This window comes from Copidosoma floridanum, unplaced genomic scaffold (assembly GCF_036245765.1).
Source record: "Copidosoma floridanum isolate Cflo_tuat_1 unplaced genomic scaffold, Cflo_Japanese_pri ptg000017l, whole genome shotgun sequence".
Classification (NCBI taxonomy): Eukaryota; Metazoa; Arthropoda; class Insecta; order Hymenoptera; family Encyrtidae; genus Copidosoma; species Copidosoma floridanum.
In genome coordinates, this window is record NW_028321894.1 from 9,831,247 (window position 1) to 9,852,976 (window position 21,730).

The window sequence follows — 21,730 nt, forward strand, 5'->3', positions numbered from 1 at the left end:
AAACGAGATATTATTTGACCAGTGTTATACCTCCCTCCAGCATGGTCACTGTACGGGAGGGTAGGTCAGCCTACCCGCAGCTGACTAGTATCACCACTACCCCTTTTTAGGGCCATCAGAAGTACTAACGTTCCCTAACTAACCATCAATCCCATCGATTTTTTTTTGCCACCTAACGTTAACTTCCCTTACCAACGAATATATTTATACAACCAAGTCTCTGGCAACGACTTGTCCACTAAAAAACTATAGAAAGCCAGCCACTAATAAGATAAATCTGTTCATCACTGACAGACGTCACGAGCTAAGTTCCTTGCCGTGAGGTTGGATACCCTGACTATTAACAATCCTGTTTTACCCTCAACTCTAAGCATTCAACCACGAATCACCGATTCTCTCTGAAGTATGCACTGGGTGAGCCTAACAGTGAAGCTGTAGAGACAAAATACATTCGAACTAACAGAATAGTCTTTAACAGTCCAGACCAACGGACCAATCCCTCCATCTTAGATCATCAAGACGACTGAGACCTGTCAAGAAAGGGGGTGCTTCGGGTGCTTTTGTTTCGAGTGTAACATAAGTAGTTTTTCCTCTTGTCAGTCTGGTATTACAGCAGCTTGCTCGAGAAGACCACCCTAAGATTTTTATGCAGTCACGTTCGCGGGAAACTTCAGTCAAAAATGACTTTAGCTCACTGGCTCTTTTTAGAGACATTGAACGTGGAACTATCTTACCAACAAATCTACTTTTACTAAACAATATTGACAAAAACATCTTTTAGGGCTAACAAATATTTTAACCATGCGTATAGTAGGAAGAGAGCAAGTTAAAAAAAAACTTCAAATGATTTAATTAAATATATATATAATTTTAGCCATCAAAAAACTAAGGCAAAATATTTAATAAAACTAAAACAGCAGTGCAGTGTTAGAGTCAATAAATCAAAAATCCATTAGGTAAGTAAATTTCATTTTTGTTGTAACCCTCATAGTGATGACTTAAATCTTGAAGATTTCTTATTAGAGGACATGATATGTATTTGTATTTAGTATGGCGATAAAAAAATTGTAAGGATAAGCTCCAGAACTTTGTTACTCTAATAACAAGGTGGTATGATTAGGAAAAAAATTTATTAGTTATAGATTTTTTCTTAGTATTAAGTCCCTGGTGGTTTCAACTAATAGCACCTTTTGTACTAAAATGTAATAAAGTGCGTATTAATAGCTTTTTGAGAACAACAATTATTTAATGGCGTAAGAAACGCATGTTTTTTCCACATCTTTTTTTTTCTTTTGGTTTTTACAGTTTGTTATTTAGTAAAATTGAGTACTTTGCTTTTAACAAAGGATTTTTTAGAATAGTAGCTTTTTATTCCGGAAAGTATCAAGAATAGACGCAAATTTTTTAAATAAAAGCTTTTTACGTCACGTGCCAACACACTAAGGTACTGTATTCAGTCAGTCTTGGGTAAAGCTGAAAAGGGGGTACACACAGGGGGGGGATATGTATAAGTAATTCTGCTGTAACTTGCTCAGATCGTATCCAGTACTTATACTTACAGGCCGTAATAAAATCCAAAACTTTAAAAATTTCTAATTGTATTAAATGTTGTCAACTTTACTTAAAATATTATCTTCTACCAATATATTGATCCCTTCATTGAGATAATCGATCATTTAGAGTCAAATTTTCCATTCCGACCAATGTCCACAACTCGATTTTACTTATGAAAGGTCTCACCGGCTAACAAAAAAGCTCATATGCCACTTATGCATGTACGCATTATATACTCTAGCTATTGGTGATAAAATTTATATCTTAGTGACACCAAAAATCGACAAGGACAAGTGAGTTTTTACTGCATACATTTGGTCCACATAATTGCACCATAATCATGGTTTCAACAAAAATCAGTTCAAACTAGTAACTTTTTGGATTAAAAATGCTAACCAATGGGCACTTTTTAAAGTATAGGACTAAAATAAATAAGTCCTTGGGACAGTAGTACCTGAAGTTGTTACCTCTCGAATAGCCAGGCTTTCTTTTTTGCGTATTTTGCACGTACAAACATTTCAAGCCGTTCCGACCTCCAGGGAACAACTACTCACTGTGTGGGTTTAGGTACGCAAACTACAGTTTCTTATTGCATTCGAGGATAGTCAATCAAGTATGGGAAGACAAGTCATCGTAATACGTCTATGAGTCATACGAGCACTACAAACTTTAAAAATTTTATTCTCAACTTCTCCATTCCAACCCTGCATTACCTCAAAGTGCCGTTTTTTTGTTTTAGAGCAATCAATCCCAGCTAAATTTTTTTTTCATTACTGTTGGGCTAAAATACGAGACATACGTTTATGGGTTTTATTCAATTTTCTCGTTTTTGCTACATAAATGCAAAAACGGTGGTACTGCTTCTAATGTAGGTAGCCGAGTGATGCACTCCATGAGGTGGCTTTATCTGGACTTAAATAAAAACAAAAACATATCCCTAATAATTAAAACGAGAATCTCTGATTTTAGTATCCGAATGAAAAGTTAAAGTGATTGACGAAAAGTACTGAATTTTAGCCAAAATCACATTATAAGCGATATTTACGCTTTAAGGTAGCTCCTTACTATAAATCCCACAAGAAGAGTAAGCGTACTGCAACACAGCTTTTCATTGGCTGTGGAGGTTCTTGACTAAAAATGGATAGGTACCTATAGTCCCTTTATAAAAAGTTTAGTCACATCTACACCGTCTACCTATATCGTACAATACAGTGACCCGAGCAGACGTATGTATGTATACAAATCTGAGAACATAACCCTTCTATTAGTCAAAAAAGTACATAAGTCAGCCCCGCATTAAATTATTTTCTTAGTTCAGCGTCTCATTTATTTTTATTATAATTGCGATTCCCTACAACTCCAATTCATTTAAAGTACAACTTTCTGAGCAATTTAAACTACGCGTGCTACCGCTCTTCGGTGTAGCAGACGCCCCACACTTTTCATTCGTTCCGTGACTTGCACAGTTACCTACTATTTTCACAAAATATCCTAAAAAACCCGCGGTAATGTCCAAGTACCTGAATGTCGTTGGAAAGATTTCGATTTCTTCTATCTGCTACATAGTTTTCTATTAAGAACTATAGTATCTTTGCTGAGATATCATACAACCTGCGCCACGAATTTGACAACCCTCCATAAGAGGCTATGTTACAGAGTCTATTTTCCAGTTAGTTTTTTTCAACAATTTTAGTGGTGATGAGGTCTTAAATTTTGGGAAAAGACTCGTTGCACCTTCAAGAATCGACCTTTAAAATATCATTTAATACTCCAATGTTTTGATTTGGTGAGGAGTCACCTTAATTGAAACAGCTGTAACTTCTGAATAGAGGTACAAAGTCAAACAAAATTTTTGTTTTTAAATAATAGGTCTAGATCCCAGCTGTTATTTCAGCCCAATAATAACACTCAAATTGTTAAAGAAGCTTAGCTGCACGTGCTAAAAAGTGATACAATTTATCAAAAATCGATGAAAACTGACTTTTATAAAATTTTGTGTAACTTTGGACCAGAAAATTTTATAGTTGCATCGCTCTAAATATGTGTTATTTATGTTGTTTACAGTAGAAATACAATAAAAAATTTTTTTTAACCAACTTCTTTTGACAAAATTTTTCAAGTTTATCTGAGTAAGTTACGGCAGAATCACTCATAAATATATGTATTAATAACATGGTGGAATCATGCAGACGTCTGCATAATTTCACTTTTGTCCTTATAATTACCCTTACGTTTATGTAAGTGTCCACATAAGTCACCTCTGCATAAACATATATATAAGTGGAGCGCGCGATGGCTCAGTCGGCTAGGTCGTGGATTGGCACACGGGAGACCGTGGTTCGATTCCAGGCCAGTGCGACTTTCAGGCAAGTACCTCTGAGATTTCTCACATGTGCTTTTTCACCATGCAATGCTCCTCAAAGAGGGCTTAGGCGGCTTTCTCGCAGCAAAAATTGCCTAATTTCTCCCCCTACCACCCTCCCAGTAAAAAGAGGCCTCTAACCCATTCCTCCAAGTGCTTAGTGCCTACAGTATTGCCCTTATTAAAGGAGCCGGACGTAAAGCACTATACTATATAAAAAAAAAAAAAAATGTTCATAAGTGCCACACCTCTCCACCTTACCCGAGACTCACTAAGTTAAATACCGTAGTGTGTTGACACGTGACGTAAAATGATGACAGTTAAAAAATTTGCATCTTTTCTTGAAACTTCTTGGAATAAAAAGCTACTATTTAAAATAATACTTCGTAAAAGGCAACGTGTAAATATATGTTAGTAAGCCTCCGCTCCCTGCACGCTTTGCGTACCAACCCCCCAACTTTTAAATCGGTTAAGAACTTCATTTTTCAATAGGTTCTATCGTAAAGCTGAGTAGTAGTTGAAAGTAGCTAAGAATGACTCGAAAAAGTAATTAATTTAGTAGAAATGACGTGGAAATAAGGTCAATTTAACAATAAAAAAAATCTAAAGAGTTGCTAAGATGATGTAGTGTAAAAATTGTGAGGGGCCACACCTAATTAGTATTGTATGCTTTTTTGTGGATTTTCCAGAGATGCAAGCTAAGAAAGTAAAAAAAGGAAAGAACTAGAACCAATATTACTGTGCTCCTGCGACCGATAGTAAAATATGCAGTTGATTATCTTTGTGTACGAATTTCGAAAAAATTCGGCTTACATAATAAAGCCAGATATTAATGCCCACTTAATAGAGCCGTAAGTGTAGTTGAAACGTAGACCAGCAGAAGACAAGCACAAAATAGTTATGAAATCATTTTTAAAGTTTATATCTTATTCTTCACAGAACATAAAAGATCTTACGTGAAATAAAGTCTACGTTCTACCATCTGATTGCATAAGTGTCACGCAGATTAACGTCGTCTGATTTTGAACTTGTGTGATGGTAGAACATGTCACTAATATATATGAACAGAATCATTCTTAGTAACGTAACGTTGTTATTTCTTTATTGTTGTGAACCTTAGGGTGCAATAGGTCTATACAGCAGCAGTATAGAACTTACACATTAGCTTATAGGAACAATTTTTTTCCGCACGTTTTATAACATGTCATGGGACTGTACTGCACTATCTCCTATACTTTGCATCACAATCTTACTACCAGTACAGCTACAGATTGCTATAGTTAAAGGAAGGTTTTATTGAGTTTCGTAATATACACATAACGCCAGCAGTATGCTATACTTTTTTATCATTTTTTACAGCCATTCTGACAAAAAGTGCGTATACCAGCTCTACATTGCCGTGTTACTATGCACATATATGCTATCGCCGTTGGCATAGTAAAAACCTTGTCAGATTTTATTGTCACATGAATCACTCACACAGCCAGTTGATGTGTAATCTTATTTCATAGCATCGTATTGAGAATACATATGCCAGCGGTATGATACAGTACTTTACCGGCAAATTATATGGGACAAGGCTTCTATAATTCTGAAAAAATCTCTAGATATCATCGATAGTAAGTTAAAAGAACAATGTCATACAAAACTTTGCTTCAGTAATGAGTTTATAGTAATAGAAGGATATTTTTGATAAATTCTTCTAGTTGTAAGGAACGGTAAAAGAACTATAAAAAAAGAAAGAACAATTAAATTATGATATTAATAAAACAGCCTTACAATTTTAAGACTACAAAATAATATTCGTTCTAGTGCTAAAGACTTTTCAGAATTATTGTTAAAACTTAAAGGAGGGGACAAAGAAACAAAAAATATTCCTAAATCTTGGATAATTGATGATGTCTGTACCAAAGTATTTGGTAATTACAGCAACTGTTTCGGTAATAATTTAATGCTCACTTTACGTAATAAATACACTTTTTTTCCAAACAATAAAATTTTAAGTAAATTAATTAGAGACACTAAAACTTATTACAGCAGTGATAATGCAACCTATAAAGGTGTTGATAAATCAGATGATAGTATTTATGAAGGTAAAAATGTTTAACAATACTCGTAAAGGCTTGCTACTTTGTGAACTTTATTAAAAAAAAGGTTAATTAGTAATATTTATTCAAAATTTAAGTGTATTTGACGGCTTATGTAACAATGCACGATTGCAAAATTACTAAATTTTTGAAGTATAACGTAGAAGATGAAATAGTCACGGAAGAAAAAATTAGTAATAAAGTTTTTATTCTAAGAATTATATTAAATACCAGAAATACTTTATCGTTACCTTTTATTTTATATAGAAAACAGATTTATTTTACCTTATTTTGTGAAGAGCAGTGGGGAGCAGTGGAGGTTAATGGGAGTCTTTAAAAGGGGTTGTGTGATATGCTCTACTGAGATAACCATATAATTTAGAAAGATATGTGTATGTATATGTATTATCTATGCAAGTGACAGAAGGTAAGATTAAGCTTGCGACACTGATTTATTGAAGAAGCAGTTATTTAAATGATCTAAATTTTTCAGTGCCTTTGGCAAAAAACTTTACTTGATCATTTAAAGAAGTTTTCGGATGGGGCATGGAAAATACCATTTTTGGTACAAAAACTTATACACAGCAAAATATGTGACAAGATATGTAAATCATGACACAATAATTAGTTTTTTTATGTATTAAACATTATTGCTCTTAGGCGATGATACCGCTTTTTTTACAAGCAAAATGCTTTTTCATCATTGTTGCAAACTTCAATGTACAAGGAAAATTTTTTAGAGGTAACGTGATGGGAGGCGATCATGTCGTTTTTGATTTCTTTACAATTTTGTTTTAACTTTTATTACCACATACTTTGAAATATTTTTGTACAATTTACTACAAAATAGATTTTTTTTTTTAATTTTTAACATGTTTTCAACTAACGTTTGCATATCAGTTTTAATAAAACTCCTGCCCTGTGTTCTGAAAATCATTATATTGTACGAATTCCATCGTTTACTGGGAGTGATAACAGCATTTACAATCTTGAAATCTTTTACAGATAAGTTAACAAATGGTCATTAGTGCTATGCCCACCTGTGTAACCAAGCAATAAGTTTTCAAAGCTGGAACATCTGGACTCATCTGAACTTTTCTATGCCTCCAAACAAAATGCAGTTACTTATAACTTTATATTATTTGTTGGTAAACAATACTATTATTCTTAAAATACGTAACAACACTGCCTCCAGAACGATAATACCAGTATGAAATAGCTGCATCCAATTTTGTACCATATAAAGTTCCAGATTTGTATACACATGTAGATGCCCAAATCTATTTTGGTGATTTGTAAGCTTAAGGGAAGTCTTTGAAGAACGTGTTGTTAACATTAACAACTGATTTTGCCTTATAATTTAGGGACTAGAAATTGATAGAGCCACTAAGAACTCTCGTCAATTTGTCTATAAAAGATTACATTACACACCCACACTGACTGTACAGGTGATGCCATTACGTCAGATGTAAACGTGTGTTTGGTCACTCAGTACATCAGGAACCATAACACAAACTGAAATTTAAGACATGTTCCAGTATAGTTTATAGTAACAATCAATCATACATTTTATCAAACTGAGTAGCTGTGATGACTGCTGCATTTCTCCTGCACATTAAGAAAAAAGCTAATCTCAAATATTGGTACAACCTCTGTCTCGGCAAATTAGCGCACGTATTGCCCTATTTAAAGAAAAGCTGTTCTCTTAACTTAGAAGACTGATTTTTTAAGAAATTTGGAGAGCTATTCTCTTTACGTACGGTACAGTGAAAGGACCATTTAATCGAACTGCTCAAGAGTATTTACTTCATACCTTTAAGTTTAGTATGATTAGTTTCATTATTGTTATTGAAAAGGACATGTATTGTCCTACATTGTATTATGATGGAGCTTTATCTTTCATACTTTGAAACTAATACCTGAACTATCAAATTAAATAGAACTTAGTCTTCTATCTCAGTGAGCAAGAATTCAACTTATTATACACTTAAAACCTATGTTTCAGATTCACCCTACAGGACTGCAATCAGTGGGGCTATTCTAAAACTACAAGAGGAAGGAAAATTACACATACTTAAATCAAAATGGTGGAAGGAGAAGCATGGAGGAGGTTCATGCCGGGTAAGGTGTAACGATTTTCTTATGATTCAAACAACAGTCAATGATACCTTACTATTAGATGCTTATAAGGTTGTGTTATCAGTATAATCTAGAACAGTTTATTTGACAACTTTTATTTCTTAGGTAATAGCAGGAAAAAAAATCACTTGCTTATTATATTCAATAAAACGTAATAAAATAAAAATGGGAAAAGAGACGGACTAGTGGTTTGTACATAGTATGCAGGCAACAAACAGGGCAAGCTTCAAGGTAATAGATTATAAGTTTGTTGTACATAACAACATAGTTATGTTTTCGTAGGGTTAATATAGGGATATAAAATTACTAAACATAATAAGAACAAAGAAGCTGAGCTAAAAGTTAATCTCTTGAGACGTTATTGTATGAAATCCTTTCGTTAGTTGTAACAAAGTGCTTTGTTACTATTATACTAAAATATTCTATGAAAACTATATCTATACAGTTGCCATTTAAAAACAGATTTACTCAAACGAGTCGTCTTAAATCATGTAAGCAGAGTAGATTGGGTAGTTCAAAAGAGAAAAGCAAGGAAGCAAAATATCGAGTGTTTGCAGAGAACGGAGTCTGAGGGAACTCGTAATATTAAGCAGGTTGTATCCTATGTACTACTGTAATTTTCCTGTGGTACCGCTAAAATCAAACAAATTAAATTGTACTACGTAATACTTACTGCTTGTTTTGTATGTAGAACTTATAATTTTTAATGTTGTTCTTAAATTGTTAATATCATATACGTTCAAAGAATAATTCAATTCATAAAGTGTATTAATTACTTATCCAGATATTGTTCAAAGCAAAGGTTAGTTGTAGGCTAGTATCCTAAAATGGGTTGATTAATCTATATTTTTAGTATTTATTTTCACCCTGAACATAACATAAGCATCTGGTGTAGAAAGTAAAGCTTTTACCAGTACGGTAAATATCAGCTACCAAAACGAAGTTGGCTCTAAAACCAGGGTCAACGTTTAAAGAAAAAGAAGAAGTAATACTTGCATGGGTACCCTGAAGCCCTATCCAAGATTGATGGCGTATGAGCACCTGTACAACTTTCACTAATGAGTCATAATGCTTCTCATTTTTTTTTTACATCTTTTTAAGTAAATGACTAAAATATACGAATAAGTATCTTCTGCTTCATAATTAAATAGTAACACATTTTATAAAATGAATTTGAACGAATGCTTATTTTAAATGGTTCTCACACACAAGTTGTTTAGATCTTACAGTAAACATTATAAACTAACCTGAAACCCACTACTCAATACTGCACACACTTATTGACTTTATTTTATCTTGCTAACTACAAGCCTCTTAGCAAATTTTATACATACATTGTTTTATATTTAAGAGTCAGAACGCTGGAAAAGGTTGGAGGTGCTAGTCTTCATGATGTTGTTGCTTTTTTATTTTGAAGAGTACTTTTGGGATTTGTATTTTTCAGAAGGACGTTTGTAAGCCTCTTCACTTTAAAATGAAAAGTAGCACATACTACTTTTGGAACCACTTTGAATAGCACATAATGAAAATATAAAATAGACCCACGCATTAGAATGAGCCAATCAGAGCTAGTGATCCTTCAGGATCACTTATCATATCTATTGCGTATCTTTCTATTCTGCTTAGCTAAAGTTTGCCTTGCTTACATGGGCAGGAGAGACTTCAAATGAGTTGCGCAACTTTGTCTGCACATACGTACGCATGTGTATTTTTTTTATTATATTTGTGTAAATATAATTCTCAAATTATACTGACTTCGAAAATCCAAGGACATATTTAGAATTGGTAGTCGGGGACCTTATCGATTGTGCTACGCAGCACGCAAATCCAATCTTTGTTCTCATTATTTATTGACACCAACTGAGAAACTCCTGAATTAGACAATTGATCTATAACTGGGCATTTTTTATATAATATGAGCCTGCTAATTATAAAGGGAATACTTATAGTTATTTTTGAGTGGCTTATTAGTGTCAAAATTATGTAAAATTTGGTTTAAAGGTTCGTTTTACTCATATATTTTAACGGTTTTATCTAAAGAAATAATAAAAATACCAGCATGTAGGATGAGAGATTTTCTATTAATAAGCACTTTTAATTTTGTTTCTACAAGCGCAAAATAATGAGAAAAAAAAAAATGAAAAAGGCATTTTGGCCGTACCTGTAAAAGTCAGTGAGATACGAAGAGCCATTCATTGTCTGCTCTTGCGCTCGCTTTCTCTCTTCCTCTATTGAACTCATACAGGTATACGCCTTCTTCATTGCTTCTTTTTAATATTTTGTGCTTGTAGAATATGGTTAATTATTATAATAATTAGCATCATTTTGCAAAATTTCTTCTCTGTGTACAGAATTATTTTAAAATATCAATATTTGACCATAATGCCATGTTTTTTCGGGTTCTTCGAATTGTGTTAGTTCAAACTCCATCTTAACCCGTTCTTAGTAAAGAGCCAACTCAACTCAATTTGTGCACCTGCGCAACTACGCACAGTTAACAGGTATCCAAATCTAAAAAAAGACAGAGAGGTAGAGAAAATAATACACACAAACGTTTGTTAAACTAATGTATGTACCTTTGTGTAGGTAGATAGTATGGATACTTTTTGCCTGCTATAATTGTTCTTTTTCATTCTCGTTGTTTATATGTTGATTAACAAAAAAAAATTTGACACAATTTGCTTCTTCCTCAACATATTTATGAGTAAACTGTGTCTTTTTAACATAAAAGTTTAAAATAAAGATTATTAAGAGCAAAAGAAGTCAATTCATTGTCTACTTCGCACGTTTTATAGAGGCTGGGGTGCGCTTGATAGAAAAAAATAGGATTCAACACATAAGCGCTATTACTCCGTGGCTGCCTTGCGTTCCTCAGGCCTTGTTTCACAGGTCCCTTGGGCTGCAAAATAGTCCTGGAGACGATGGCACTTATCTAACAAAAACTCCTATTTTCATTATACATAATAAAATACTACCGAGTTCAATAACATATTCTTTAATATTTTACATTTATCGTGGGTCCTACGACGCACACCTGTTTTCGTTGTAGTATTCTTTAAGATTCGCTCTGTCTTATTGATAAACTCTTTAAAACAAAAGATAGAGTATCATACTGCGTGGGGTGTCTAGCGTACACGTCTTTTATTGGAAAATTTAAATGTCAAGAAAAAAAATTTTTGGATAAACTCTGCAATCTGAAAGTAATGTTGTAAGACCCTAAGTACAATGATTTTTTCATCATTAATGTTAATTATAAAATTATTACTTTGATTCAGGAAAACTCGGATTTTAACCGTAACATTGTTAGCAGGAGGATGCATGACCGTAACAAATTAAGCGATTTTTGCGATGGTACATTGTACCAAAAGATTATAGGATCATGATTAATAAAAGATAAAATGAATTTTATCATGACCAACTTTACCACTGATGGTACTCTACTGTTTAAAAGTTCTTAGTGCTCAGTATGGCCTATTCAAATAATTATAAACGAATTGCCTTACGATGTACGAACTTCACAATCAATTACTTGTGGAATATGGTTTGGTAAGAACAAATCATATGTAAGTATGTTTTTGCGACCGTTTTCAGAGGACATGAATACGTGAAAGAATGATGGGCTACAAACCACTATACAAAACCAAGTTCATGTATAATAATGTTTTTCTGTTGCTGTCCAGTAGACTCCATAGACTCTATAGCCAGAGCGCAAATGCAGGGGATCTTGCAATCCAATACTCATTATGGATGTAATTGGTGTACTCATCATGGCACATATGCTCATAGTAGTGAAGGTGGTACTGTAAAGTATACTCTGACCCACGATTTTGTCCCTTAACAAACAGTCAAATGTATGCTATAGTACGTAGAACAAGTTATTGCTACTGGAGCCACCATTTTTTATGTAGAATGCACGTCTAAATTGATTAAGTTGGAGAAATTCCGAATGATCAGGGGGTTTGTACCTAATTATATGTACTGTGTTTGCTTAGGTTTTGTAACAAACCTTACCTACTACTGGTTGGGAAAAAAAAGATTGTTGGAAAATTAAATTACAACTGTAAATGAGATTATCAAACAAATACAAGTTCCAACACAGATGCAATGGTTGATTCGTGGCGTAGGTAAAAGAAACTGATGGAAAGCCTTAAAGTGGCAAAATTGAGAGTTATACTACAGTGCTCCCATCTTAACCATGTTTATAACAATAAATCATGTTTTAGAAAATTGTAAGAAGTTAGTGTATATCCTACAATTCTGAATACAAATATTAATAAGCCTCAGTTAGTGCTCACACGCAACTTGCTAAATCTGTTTGTTGTACAAACTGAGGAACTTTATGCATCAGCTGCCATGATTTTTAATATCTATCAACTGCTACATATAATTTAAAGTGTTATGGATTAAGTGCCCCTACATGCACACAGTTGTTTTTCCTTTGAGTCTTGAAATGCGAAACTTTTTGAAAAAGTTCACGCTGCCAAAGGAGTAATCTATCTAATTACAGGGTCAGTGCATTTTAATCAATGTAAATAAGTGTTACAGAGTAACATAATTTAAATATCTCCCACACTTTTCTATCATACAATTTTTTAATTGATTGCAACACAGCTATGTTAAAAAAACTTTTAAAGTGAGAAGCGCATGATAGTTTGGTAGAGGTGCCCTAACTAAAAAAATTTGGATTACCCAACTGGAACTTTCGACCGAATCCAGAACTTTTCTAAAGTCTGTCAAAGATTGGTGCTTGTATATTTTATCTTCATATCAAAGAGCTCGTTATTATACATTTGTCCTTACCACAGACAAAGAATTTTTTCATTTACATAAATTTATACTCAATAGAAACACCAGAAAAAGAGTTTTCTGTATGTGGTGTTCTAGGAACCAATCTAATTTGCAACAACATGTTATGGATAAGGAAAGTTTAAAGTATTACAACTGAAAAGGTAGTAAAAACTATTAATGTAATCGATCGCATTTGTGTATTTGTGCATGTACCTGGAAAAAATTGTGTTTGCCCAATTTCGAACTTTGTTTATAAGTAACGAAATAATATTTATAAAGTTTACTGATATCAAATGAATATTGAGTGCAAGACTTTATTAATGTTAATTTAAATGCAACTTAATGGAAGATTGAATTCATTTGCTCATTCCAAAAAAAATTAAAAAGGGTTTCATTGTAGTAGTAGTTGTATGTTTACGCTAAACATATAAAATAAATTTCATTAATGAGAAAAAATGCTTAAAATTATACAATCAAAACAATAGCTTACGACAACAATTGGGTCCTTTCCAAAGAGCCTTTTTCACATATTTATTGTAACATACTTACAGTATTCTGGTTGTAAGGGACGTCTCTAAAAAAGTCTGCTGACGTGTTGGACTATGTCAAAAATTACGTAATTATTTATGTAACTAATGACGTGCTTAGTGATGTATTAAATGACATAATAAGCTGCATATTTAATGACGTAAGCCATTACGTCGCTTATGACATCTTTGGTTACGTCTTCAGTGATGTTCTCAGTCACATCTTCCACGACATAATTAGTTACGTCGTAAATGATAGCTCTTATTCCGTCTTAAATTACGTCTTCAGTTACGTCTTTGACAAGGTTGCTACGACATTTTCAAGACATCTTTCTTGACTTTATAATTAATTTCACTAGTGACGTTAGAAATGACGTCATGAATTACGTTTTTACTTGGAATAGGGTGTAATACAATTCAAAGTTTTTGAAAGTTTTCGGATCAATTGCCTTGAAGCATATAAAGATTGACTCAGATTATGATTGTACAATACTTGATTGGACTTGGAATGCTCTGTTAAAGTATACAAAGTTTTTAAAATATTTTGCATCATTATAGTACACTATTATTTAATAATAAGAACACAATAATTATAATTATTAAAAGGGCTCAACTTGAATAGTTAACTGATGTTGACATTCTTAGTTTTGTCGAGCGTGACATACGTAGTTGTATCAACTAATGGTATAACCACTACGCTTAAGCAAATAACGCATACATTAAAGAAAGTGAACACAATCAAACGGATGAAAAATATCTCTTGTATTATTATGTCAATAGTTTGTATCGTTCAGCTATGATCCAATCGTTACCTTCTGCAGTTCTCAAATGTATTGAAACTATTAACCCAAGGGGTATTTTAAATGAAGACGACAATGCTAAACTCAAGTATATACTTGCAGTAAATTTTTCTGATCCAAGAACTCTGCATAATACACGCAAGAATTTGCCATTTTGTGCTAAGAAAATGACATCTCCAGGATCTAAAAAAAAAAAAAATCATTGACTACCCTGTATGACAAAAAATTATCTATAATACACTGACTAGCACTTAAGCAAGCTGTGAGGCATGGTCTCCCTATAACAGAAATCTATAGAGCCATATAGTTAAATAAAAAATCATGGTTAAAAATGTATAGATATCTAAGCAATCAACAACCTCAAAATGCGAAAAATAACTTAGAGAACAAATTACATAGGATCAAAAAAGACAAATAAGTGAAAGGGTACTTTTCAATGACAAAACACTTTTCATGTTCTTTAAGGCACTAAATAAAAATCTGGGTTCCAAATTGCTTTATCACGTAACAAATTTTAATACTTGTCAATATGGGGACCACTTGTTAGGATTATGACAGTATTGAGCCATTTCGAGACCAGAATTTAAGGCATCACCTCTAAACGCATAGGAAGTCCATTGTTGTGGGATGGTACCCTTCCACTTATTCTTTTTTTTTTGTGGTTCTGTGTTATTTAAAAATGCTGTGCATGGAAAAATAAAAAGAAATGACTGTAACAAAATTGACATCAAACATATTAACAACTAGGCAGAAAGATTAGGAGCAGAAGCATATATTGCAAATCAAAATTTTCATAGATGTGACAAATTGAACAGACAGTTTGTTGCTCTACAATGAATGCGTGGTCATACTTCTACTAAAGAACCAATATGTATATGTATATATATATATGTATATATATATAAATTACATATATATCTACCCTTCTGTTCATTTTGCGTGTTAACACCTTAAAAATATTTAAAACCTGGAATTTTAATAACACCATATGATTTAAATTTAATATTAACAAGATTAACAATACTTATTTTTATTAAAACATAGCAGTGAAATGGTATTTGGCCCAACAAATCAAAGATTACAGTTTTCATAATTATGAAATCGGCGATTGAAAATATACGACAATTTTTGTCATTATAGACTTTCAAGTACGAAATTGAAAGCTGTCCTGTTCTTTAATTTCGTGAGATTAATTTTTGGCTGAAATTCAAGATGACTGTCAGAGTTATTATATGCATAAAAATCTCGCAATGAAAGCATTAATTTTTTATTTAATGTAAGAATTGAAAAATATGGTTTGTAATACATCAGTTTTTTTAATGCTTTTACCTGTTAAAATTCTAACTTTCAAGATGCATTCCTTATGTTTAAGAAACTTTATTTCTTAAAGTAAAATAAAGAATTATGAGAAATATACTTAAACAAACAAACAACACAATTATTAACGATCACAAATTTCTTGCCATACAATTTTTTCAATGTTTCCTTGGTTGTCCGAATCATTTTGTATAAATATATTCTCAGGACTTTTACATCTTGGTACGAATACGTATAGTCGACCATGAGAAAACCACGGTCTTTTGTAGTAAAATCCTAATTAATCAAGACTTTGACCTTGCGATTTATTGATTGTCATGAAAAAAGCTAGAACTATTCGAAATTGTTTTCTGTGTATAATAAACGGTAAGGATGAACAATAATCAGTATTAACCGTAACTCTTGGAATGAAAACTGTATCACCAGATTTTTTATCAGTTATTGTTTCTGCTTCTAAATTATTTGGAGTTTTAAGAGAAAAATTTATGTTTACATTCTTATTAGTGTGATCACTACCTTTATATTTTGCATAATCCATGCTGTAAAAAGTGTATTTTTTTCCTTTAACAAAACTAAAAATTTTATTATTTGAAATGTATCAAAGTTCGTTATGATTTATTAGAATTACTTTGTATAGGCAGGTACTTATACCATCTCTACAAATTTTTTTGGAAACGTCATCAGTTTTTCATCCCTGTTGAATTTTAAAAGACTTTATTGCTCTATTTGCAACGTCCATTAACAATAATACAATTTGTAAATCTGCATACTGCATATTACTTTTTAAATTAATAATTTTACAGTGTTTCATAGAAATACATACATTATAGTTTCACTAATCATAAAACATCCACACTTATGCTTGATCACCGGAAGTATTTGTCTGCAATCGCCTCTTAAGATAAATAGCTTTTTATCAAATGGAATATTGATATCACATAAATTTTTCAAAGTCTTGTCTACTATCTCCAAAGCTTTTTGGGGCTCATAAAGGCTTCGTCCACAATAATGATACTCACTTTTCGTAATTTCTTTTTAATCAGCTTTGTATTTTAAGAAAGAAGTTTTAATGTTATTGACATCTAATGGTAATCAAAATGTTCTATGACTTAATATTTCTTTAGGTAGTAAAGTAATAGCGATTCCTATCCAAGCCATAGATATAAACCTTCTTTTTTTAAACGACAAAAAAAAATTAATGTGTTGTATAAAAGTGTTTTCCCAGAACCTCCTAGACCATCAATAAAATATATATTTGTTTTACTGTTAATAATTCTACTACAAAGTATGTTTTAATCACTATTTAGATGAGCAAATAGATCCTTAAAATTTGTTTCGAAATAAATAACAGTCTTGTTGTCCTCAATATTTACAGATTTTACTGTTTCATTTACTTCTGGTAATCCATAATTTTTACATGAATTTTTTCGACATGTAAAGATTTTATTTGAATGTGATAAAGCATTGATTTGTTAGTATATATCAGTGCCCTTCGGTGACAAAGCATTATTTTATTCTCCGTCTTTTAAATCTTGAATAAAAAGTTTTTGCAGTAATTTCTAAATAGACTTAGCACAAACATCTTCGGATTTCAAAAACCATAACCTTAAGCAATAACAGTATTTCTAAACGCACTGTAATATATGTTATTAACTGTTGTAGAACTTTTAGAGGATTAAACTCCTTTTGCTCAATTTAAAATAAAAATTAAAATAAGCTGAAAGTTTTTGATGACACTATATTTAGTCGCCCTATTGCTAAATTATGTCCAACTTTTCCTTTTCTAACCCAAGTTTTTACTGTTCTATTGAAACAGTTTCATTCTAGAATATTCACGTCTCTAATTTTTTTGCAGAACCATCTATTTTATTTTATTTAAACCAAGAAGTTAATGCCGTTCCAGTGTTTTGTATTACTTTCAACATATTATTTTCTTGAATAACTATTTTTTGTTTATTTTTAATATGTACCGGTCAATTAAATACAGAATGACTACGTCCACACATAGGAAACTCTTGCAATTGCCATGATGCTTTCATGGGGCTAAAATAGTGGAAATCTACATGCTCTGATATTTCATCAAAAATTTCTACACCGTCTTTTTTATTACCGGTATCACATTTCATTTTTTCTTACTATAAGTTATATCCTCCATAATAAGCATAATCAGAAATATACTTTGTACTTTCAATGGATGCACAATACTCAACATTTTTGTAGCAATTATATTTGGTTAATAAAAATGGGTTGTATGGTACTACCATTGAATTATCAACTCAATTATTAATTTTTAATTTCTATTTTTGATTCTATATGTGAAATTATGAAATTTATGGTCACTTGTTTTGTAATTTGGGTATCCTTTTTTTGTGAAAACAAATTACGATTAGTAAAATTTTTCAGAAACTTTTTTGTAAAAATTTTTGGATGACTAGTAAGACATGGACTATCTTTACCGTAAGGTCCATAAATTATGCGTTTAATAACTAATCTTTGAATTTGTGAAATAAGTGGAATTTTTGCTAAAATGTATTCATCTATGTCTGTAATAGTCAATAGTTTATTGTTTAGATGCAATACTACAATAATACAAAAATGAGATAATTTTTTTTTTGTAATTCAATGGTAAACGTAAGGAGTGACTTTTTCAGAAATAGTGTGATTTTCTCGTCTAAAATTAATTTTAATTTTGTAAAAAATAATCTAACAGTTATATTCGGTGTATTATTTGGAGTGGTACAATTGAAAAAACTTTTTGAAATTTGATTTATTTATTTTCATTTAGGGTTAACTGTTACGGTAATGAATAAATCAGGCCGTCCAAACTTTCAGATTATTGCCATTGCATCTAAATAATGTTTTTTCATGTATCTAGTACCACTGACGTATGTTAAAGTTTAAATGAACACATTTCCAAGTTTATTTTTTTTTTAGTTTTTCAGGTTATTTGAGGCACTACTCGTTACGTGATCTATTAAACCTTGATAACATTCAATTTTTAGAATTTTTTGGTTATTGCCAAAGAAGCTTATTCTATTGCTTTCTATCATAATATGTGCATTCAAAAAAGGTTGTTGCGATAATCTTTCAGCATAGGGTATGAGACTTAAAATTTTACTATTTGGTCAATAAGAAGTTTGATATAAGTAATGTTAAAGCAACGTGAGATTTTCTGCTAGAGTTTAAAATTTTTGTCCATCGTATGTACTCTATCCTACATCTTTGACTGAAAATAATAAATAAAACACCATTACATCGACATGCTGTACTCGGTACACAGCATTTATAATGCAACCTGTAAAATTGTTCATAAATTATATTATAACTTTAATATAAATTTTCCTGTAGTTGCGTTAAACAATATGAAAATTATTGTTAAAAATTAAAGAAGGGGACAAAGAAACATTTAACATTCTAAATTCTGGTTAACAGATGATGTACAGACATCACCAGGTACAGACCAAAGTATTAGGTAATCACAGAAACTGTTTCGGTAATAATTTAATGCTAACTTTACGTAATAAATACAATTTTTTTCAAACAATAAGATTTTAAGTTAATTAATAAGAGACACTAAAACTTATTACAGCAGTGATAATGCAACGAATGAAGGTGTTGATAAATCAGATGATAGTATTTATGTACATAAAAATGTTTAACAATACTCGTAAAGGCTTGCCACTTCATGAACTTCATTAAAAAAAAGGATAATGAGTAATATTTATTCGAAATTTAAGTATATTTGATGGCTTATGTAACGATGCACGATTGCAAAATTACTAAATTTTTGAAGTATAACGTAGAAGAAGAAATAGTTACGGAAGAAAAAATTAGTAATAAAGTTTTTATTCCAAGAATTATATTAAATACTGTAATATGAATTGGTTTTTTATCATACTTTTAGTTGTATAAATGAAATGGTTAAAAATTATTCGTATGTATAAAGCCCATTTATTAGCCTCCTGAGCTATGAAAAAAATAAAAGAAAAAAAAAGTTTATTGAAAAAAAACCTTGTTCTTATTAGTTAACGTTCTTAAGGAATAAGCATTTCAACAGTACAAAAATATATTTGACATATTATTCCAAGAAAGACTGTATGATCCCTGTCAGGTTCCCTAGAAATCATGTGGGGGTAGTGGGGGGTCATGAATAAATGTGTAGGGGGCCAGTGGGGGGCCTTGAGTGGTCTGGGGGGTATGCGAGAGGCTGTAGGGGTTTTTTGGAAAAAATTGCAATGTGTTAAAATAAGCAAAACAATGACGTGTTTTTACTTTAATATGTAGAGGGTGCTGGGGGTAAATGGGGGTCTGTCGAGGTCTGTGGAGAGCTGTGGAGGGTTGTGTGAAAAGCCCTACCGAGATAGCTATAGGTGTAAATATAGAGTGCACAGCACCTTAATTGGCTAGGTCATAGATTGGCACGTGGAAGACCATGGTTCGATTCCTGGCCAGTGAAATTTTTTGGGCAAGTACCTCTGTAATTTTTCACATGTACTTTTTCTCCACGCAATGCTCCTCCAGGACGGTTTAGGTGACCTTCTCACAGCAAAAATTGCCTAATTTCTTCCTACCCCCTCCCAGTAGAGGGAGGCCCCTCCTATCTCTTTCCTTGTCCATTTTCTAAGTGCTAAGTGCCCATAGTAGTGTCCTTATTGAAGGAGCTGGAAGCAAAGCACTATAATATAAAAAAAAGCATAAATATGTTTACATACATACATATGTAAGCAAGATTGAGTGTCTCAGACACGTCGAAAACAATTGCGTATCGATTTTATTATGACATGACGTTGTGAGAGATCAAAGGAAAGATCAAAAGAAATTATTGTATTTTGACACCGATATCCTTATACATAAAAAAAAAAATTAAAAAAATCTATGAATAGATTTGTAAGAATATCGAAAAAATTGATTCATAAGACTGTCCTATTGATTATAATTTGAATGTGCCACGTTTACACAAAAAATGTGTTGGTCTTATGAAGGATGGATGCAATGCCAAAACAATGTCTGGATTTGTTGGGTTGATAAGTCAAATCTGTAGCATGAAACTTTCGAATCAAAACAATTAAAAAAATATGGAGATGTTAAAAACATTGTAGTAGAGGCTACGATAACCTTTACAGATTACATCAACTGTTCACAGAACAATTCTAACATCACTTGAGATCAAAGAATTATTAGATCGTTTTATTATTAGCTATTCACAAAAAAAAAGAATAACGGAACCAGTCATAAAGTGTCTCCAATCGCCTGGTCACAACGGAGTTCAACTTTTTTTTTTATAGACGTTGGCTATATCTAGTCGTAATGCATAAAATAAAATATAAACTTGATAATGTATAAAAATTTTCGATGTAATATTTTGATCTTGTACAAAATAAATTACGATAACTTATAGGGCTATTAAAAAAACTACAACACGTTATAATGAGTTAACTAAACAAATAAGTAAGTTATTTAGGTATGTATTAGGTTAGAGGTCAGTCATAAATTTAGTTATATGTTGGCACTTGCTATACGAGATTAGTAAAAAAATTAATTGTGACTGTATCAACACATTAGCTCAATTATTTTTCTTAAACAGTAGTTTACTCAATAAAAGCACTTGAAAGTATTACTCTGAGAAATTAATTTAAGAAATACTGATAATTATTCTATGATTTAATAAACAGCTTCTTATTTGCAGCATTAAAACTGTTTTTTTACGGATATTTCCCAATCAACGTAGTATTGACCATTAATTAGTAGTTTTTTTCTGCACCAATTAAAAGTTTTTTGGTATGAATAGTTTTTTTGCCTTTTGTTACCATTAGTGTATAATAACAATACGTTATAAATTTCCAAAAGAAAGAACTTTATCAGAAACGTTATGGAAAAAAAACTGATAGTCGTAAAATTACTCTACGAGCAGTGGAAAACAAAATAAAAGCAAAGAACTAAATAAACAATGGGCGAGTAGTCATAAACTTTTAAATAAATAAATGAATCATGCTTCTAATTAGGACAAAACTATTATTTCTGTATTTTTGGAAGAATTCTGCTAAATTTTAATTAGCTAAAGAATATAAAATGGAATCTAATTTTGTTTTAGGCAAAGGGCTGAACAGACACTCTTAGAGCTAGTGCAATTTGTGCAATAGCACTTTGTGTGCGGAG

The 21,730-nt window shown here is 31.8% G+C and overlaps 1 protein-coding gene across 1 annotated transcript in view; it reads left to right on the forward strand.

Annotated features, from left to right (window-relative positions):
* The window catches only part of KaiR1D (Kainate-type ionotropic glutamate receptor subunit 1D), a 1,638,136-nt gene that overhangs the window by 1,498,399 nt on the left and 118,007 nt on the right, over positions 1 to 21,730 (forward strand). Inside the window, exon 23 of the mRNA XM_089592467.1 lies at positions 8,009 to 8,124. Coding sequence (XP_089448593.1) covers positions 8,009 to 8,124 — 116 coding nt within the window. The remainder of the gene's footprint in view (positions 1 to 8,008; positions 8,125 to 21,730) is intronic.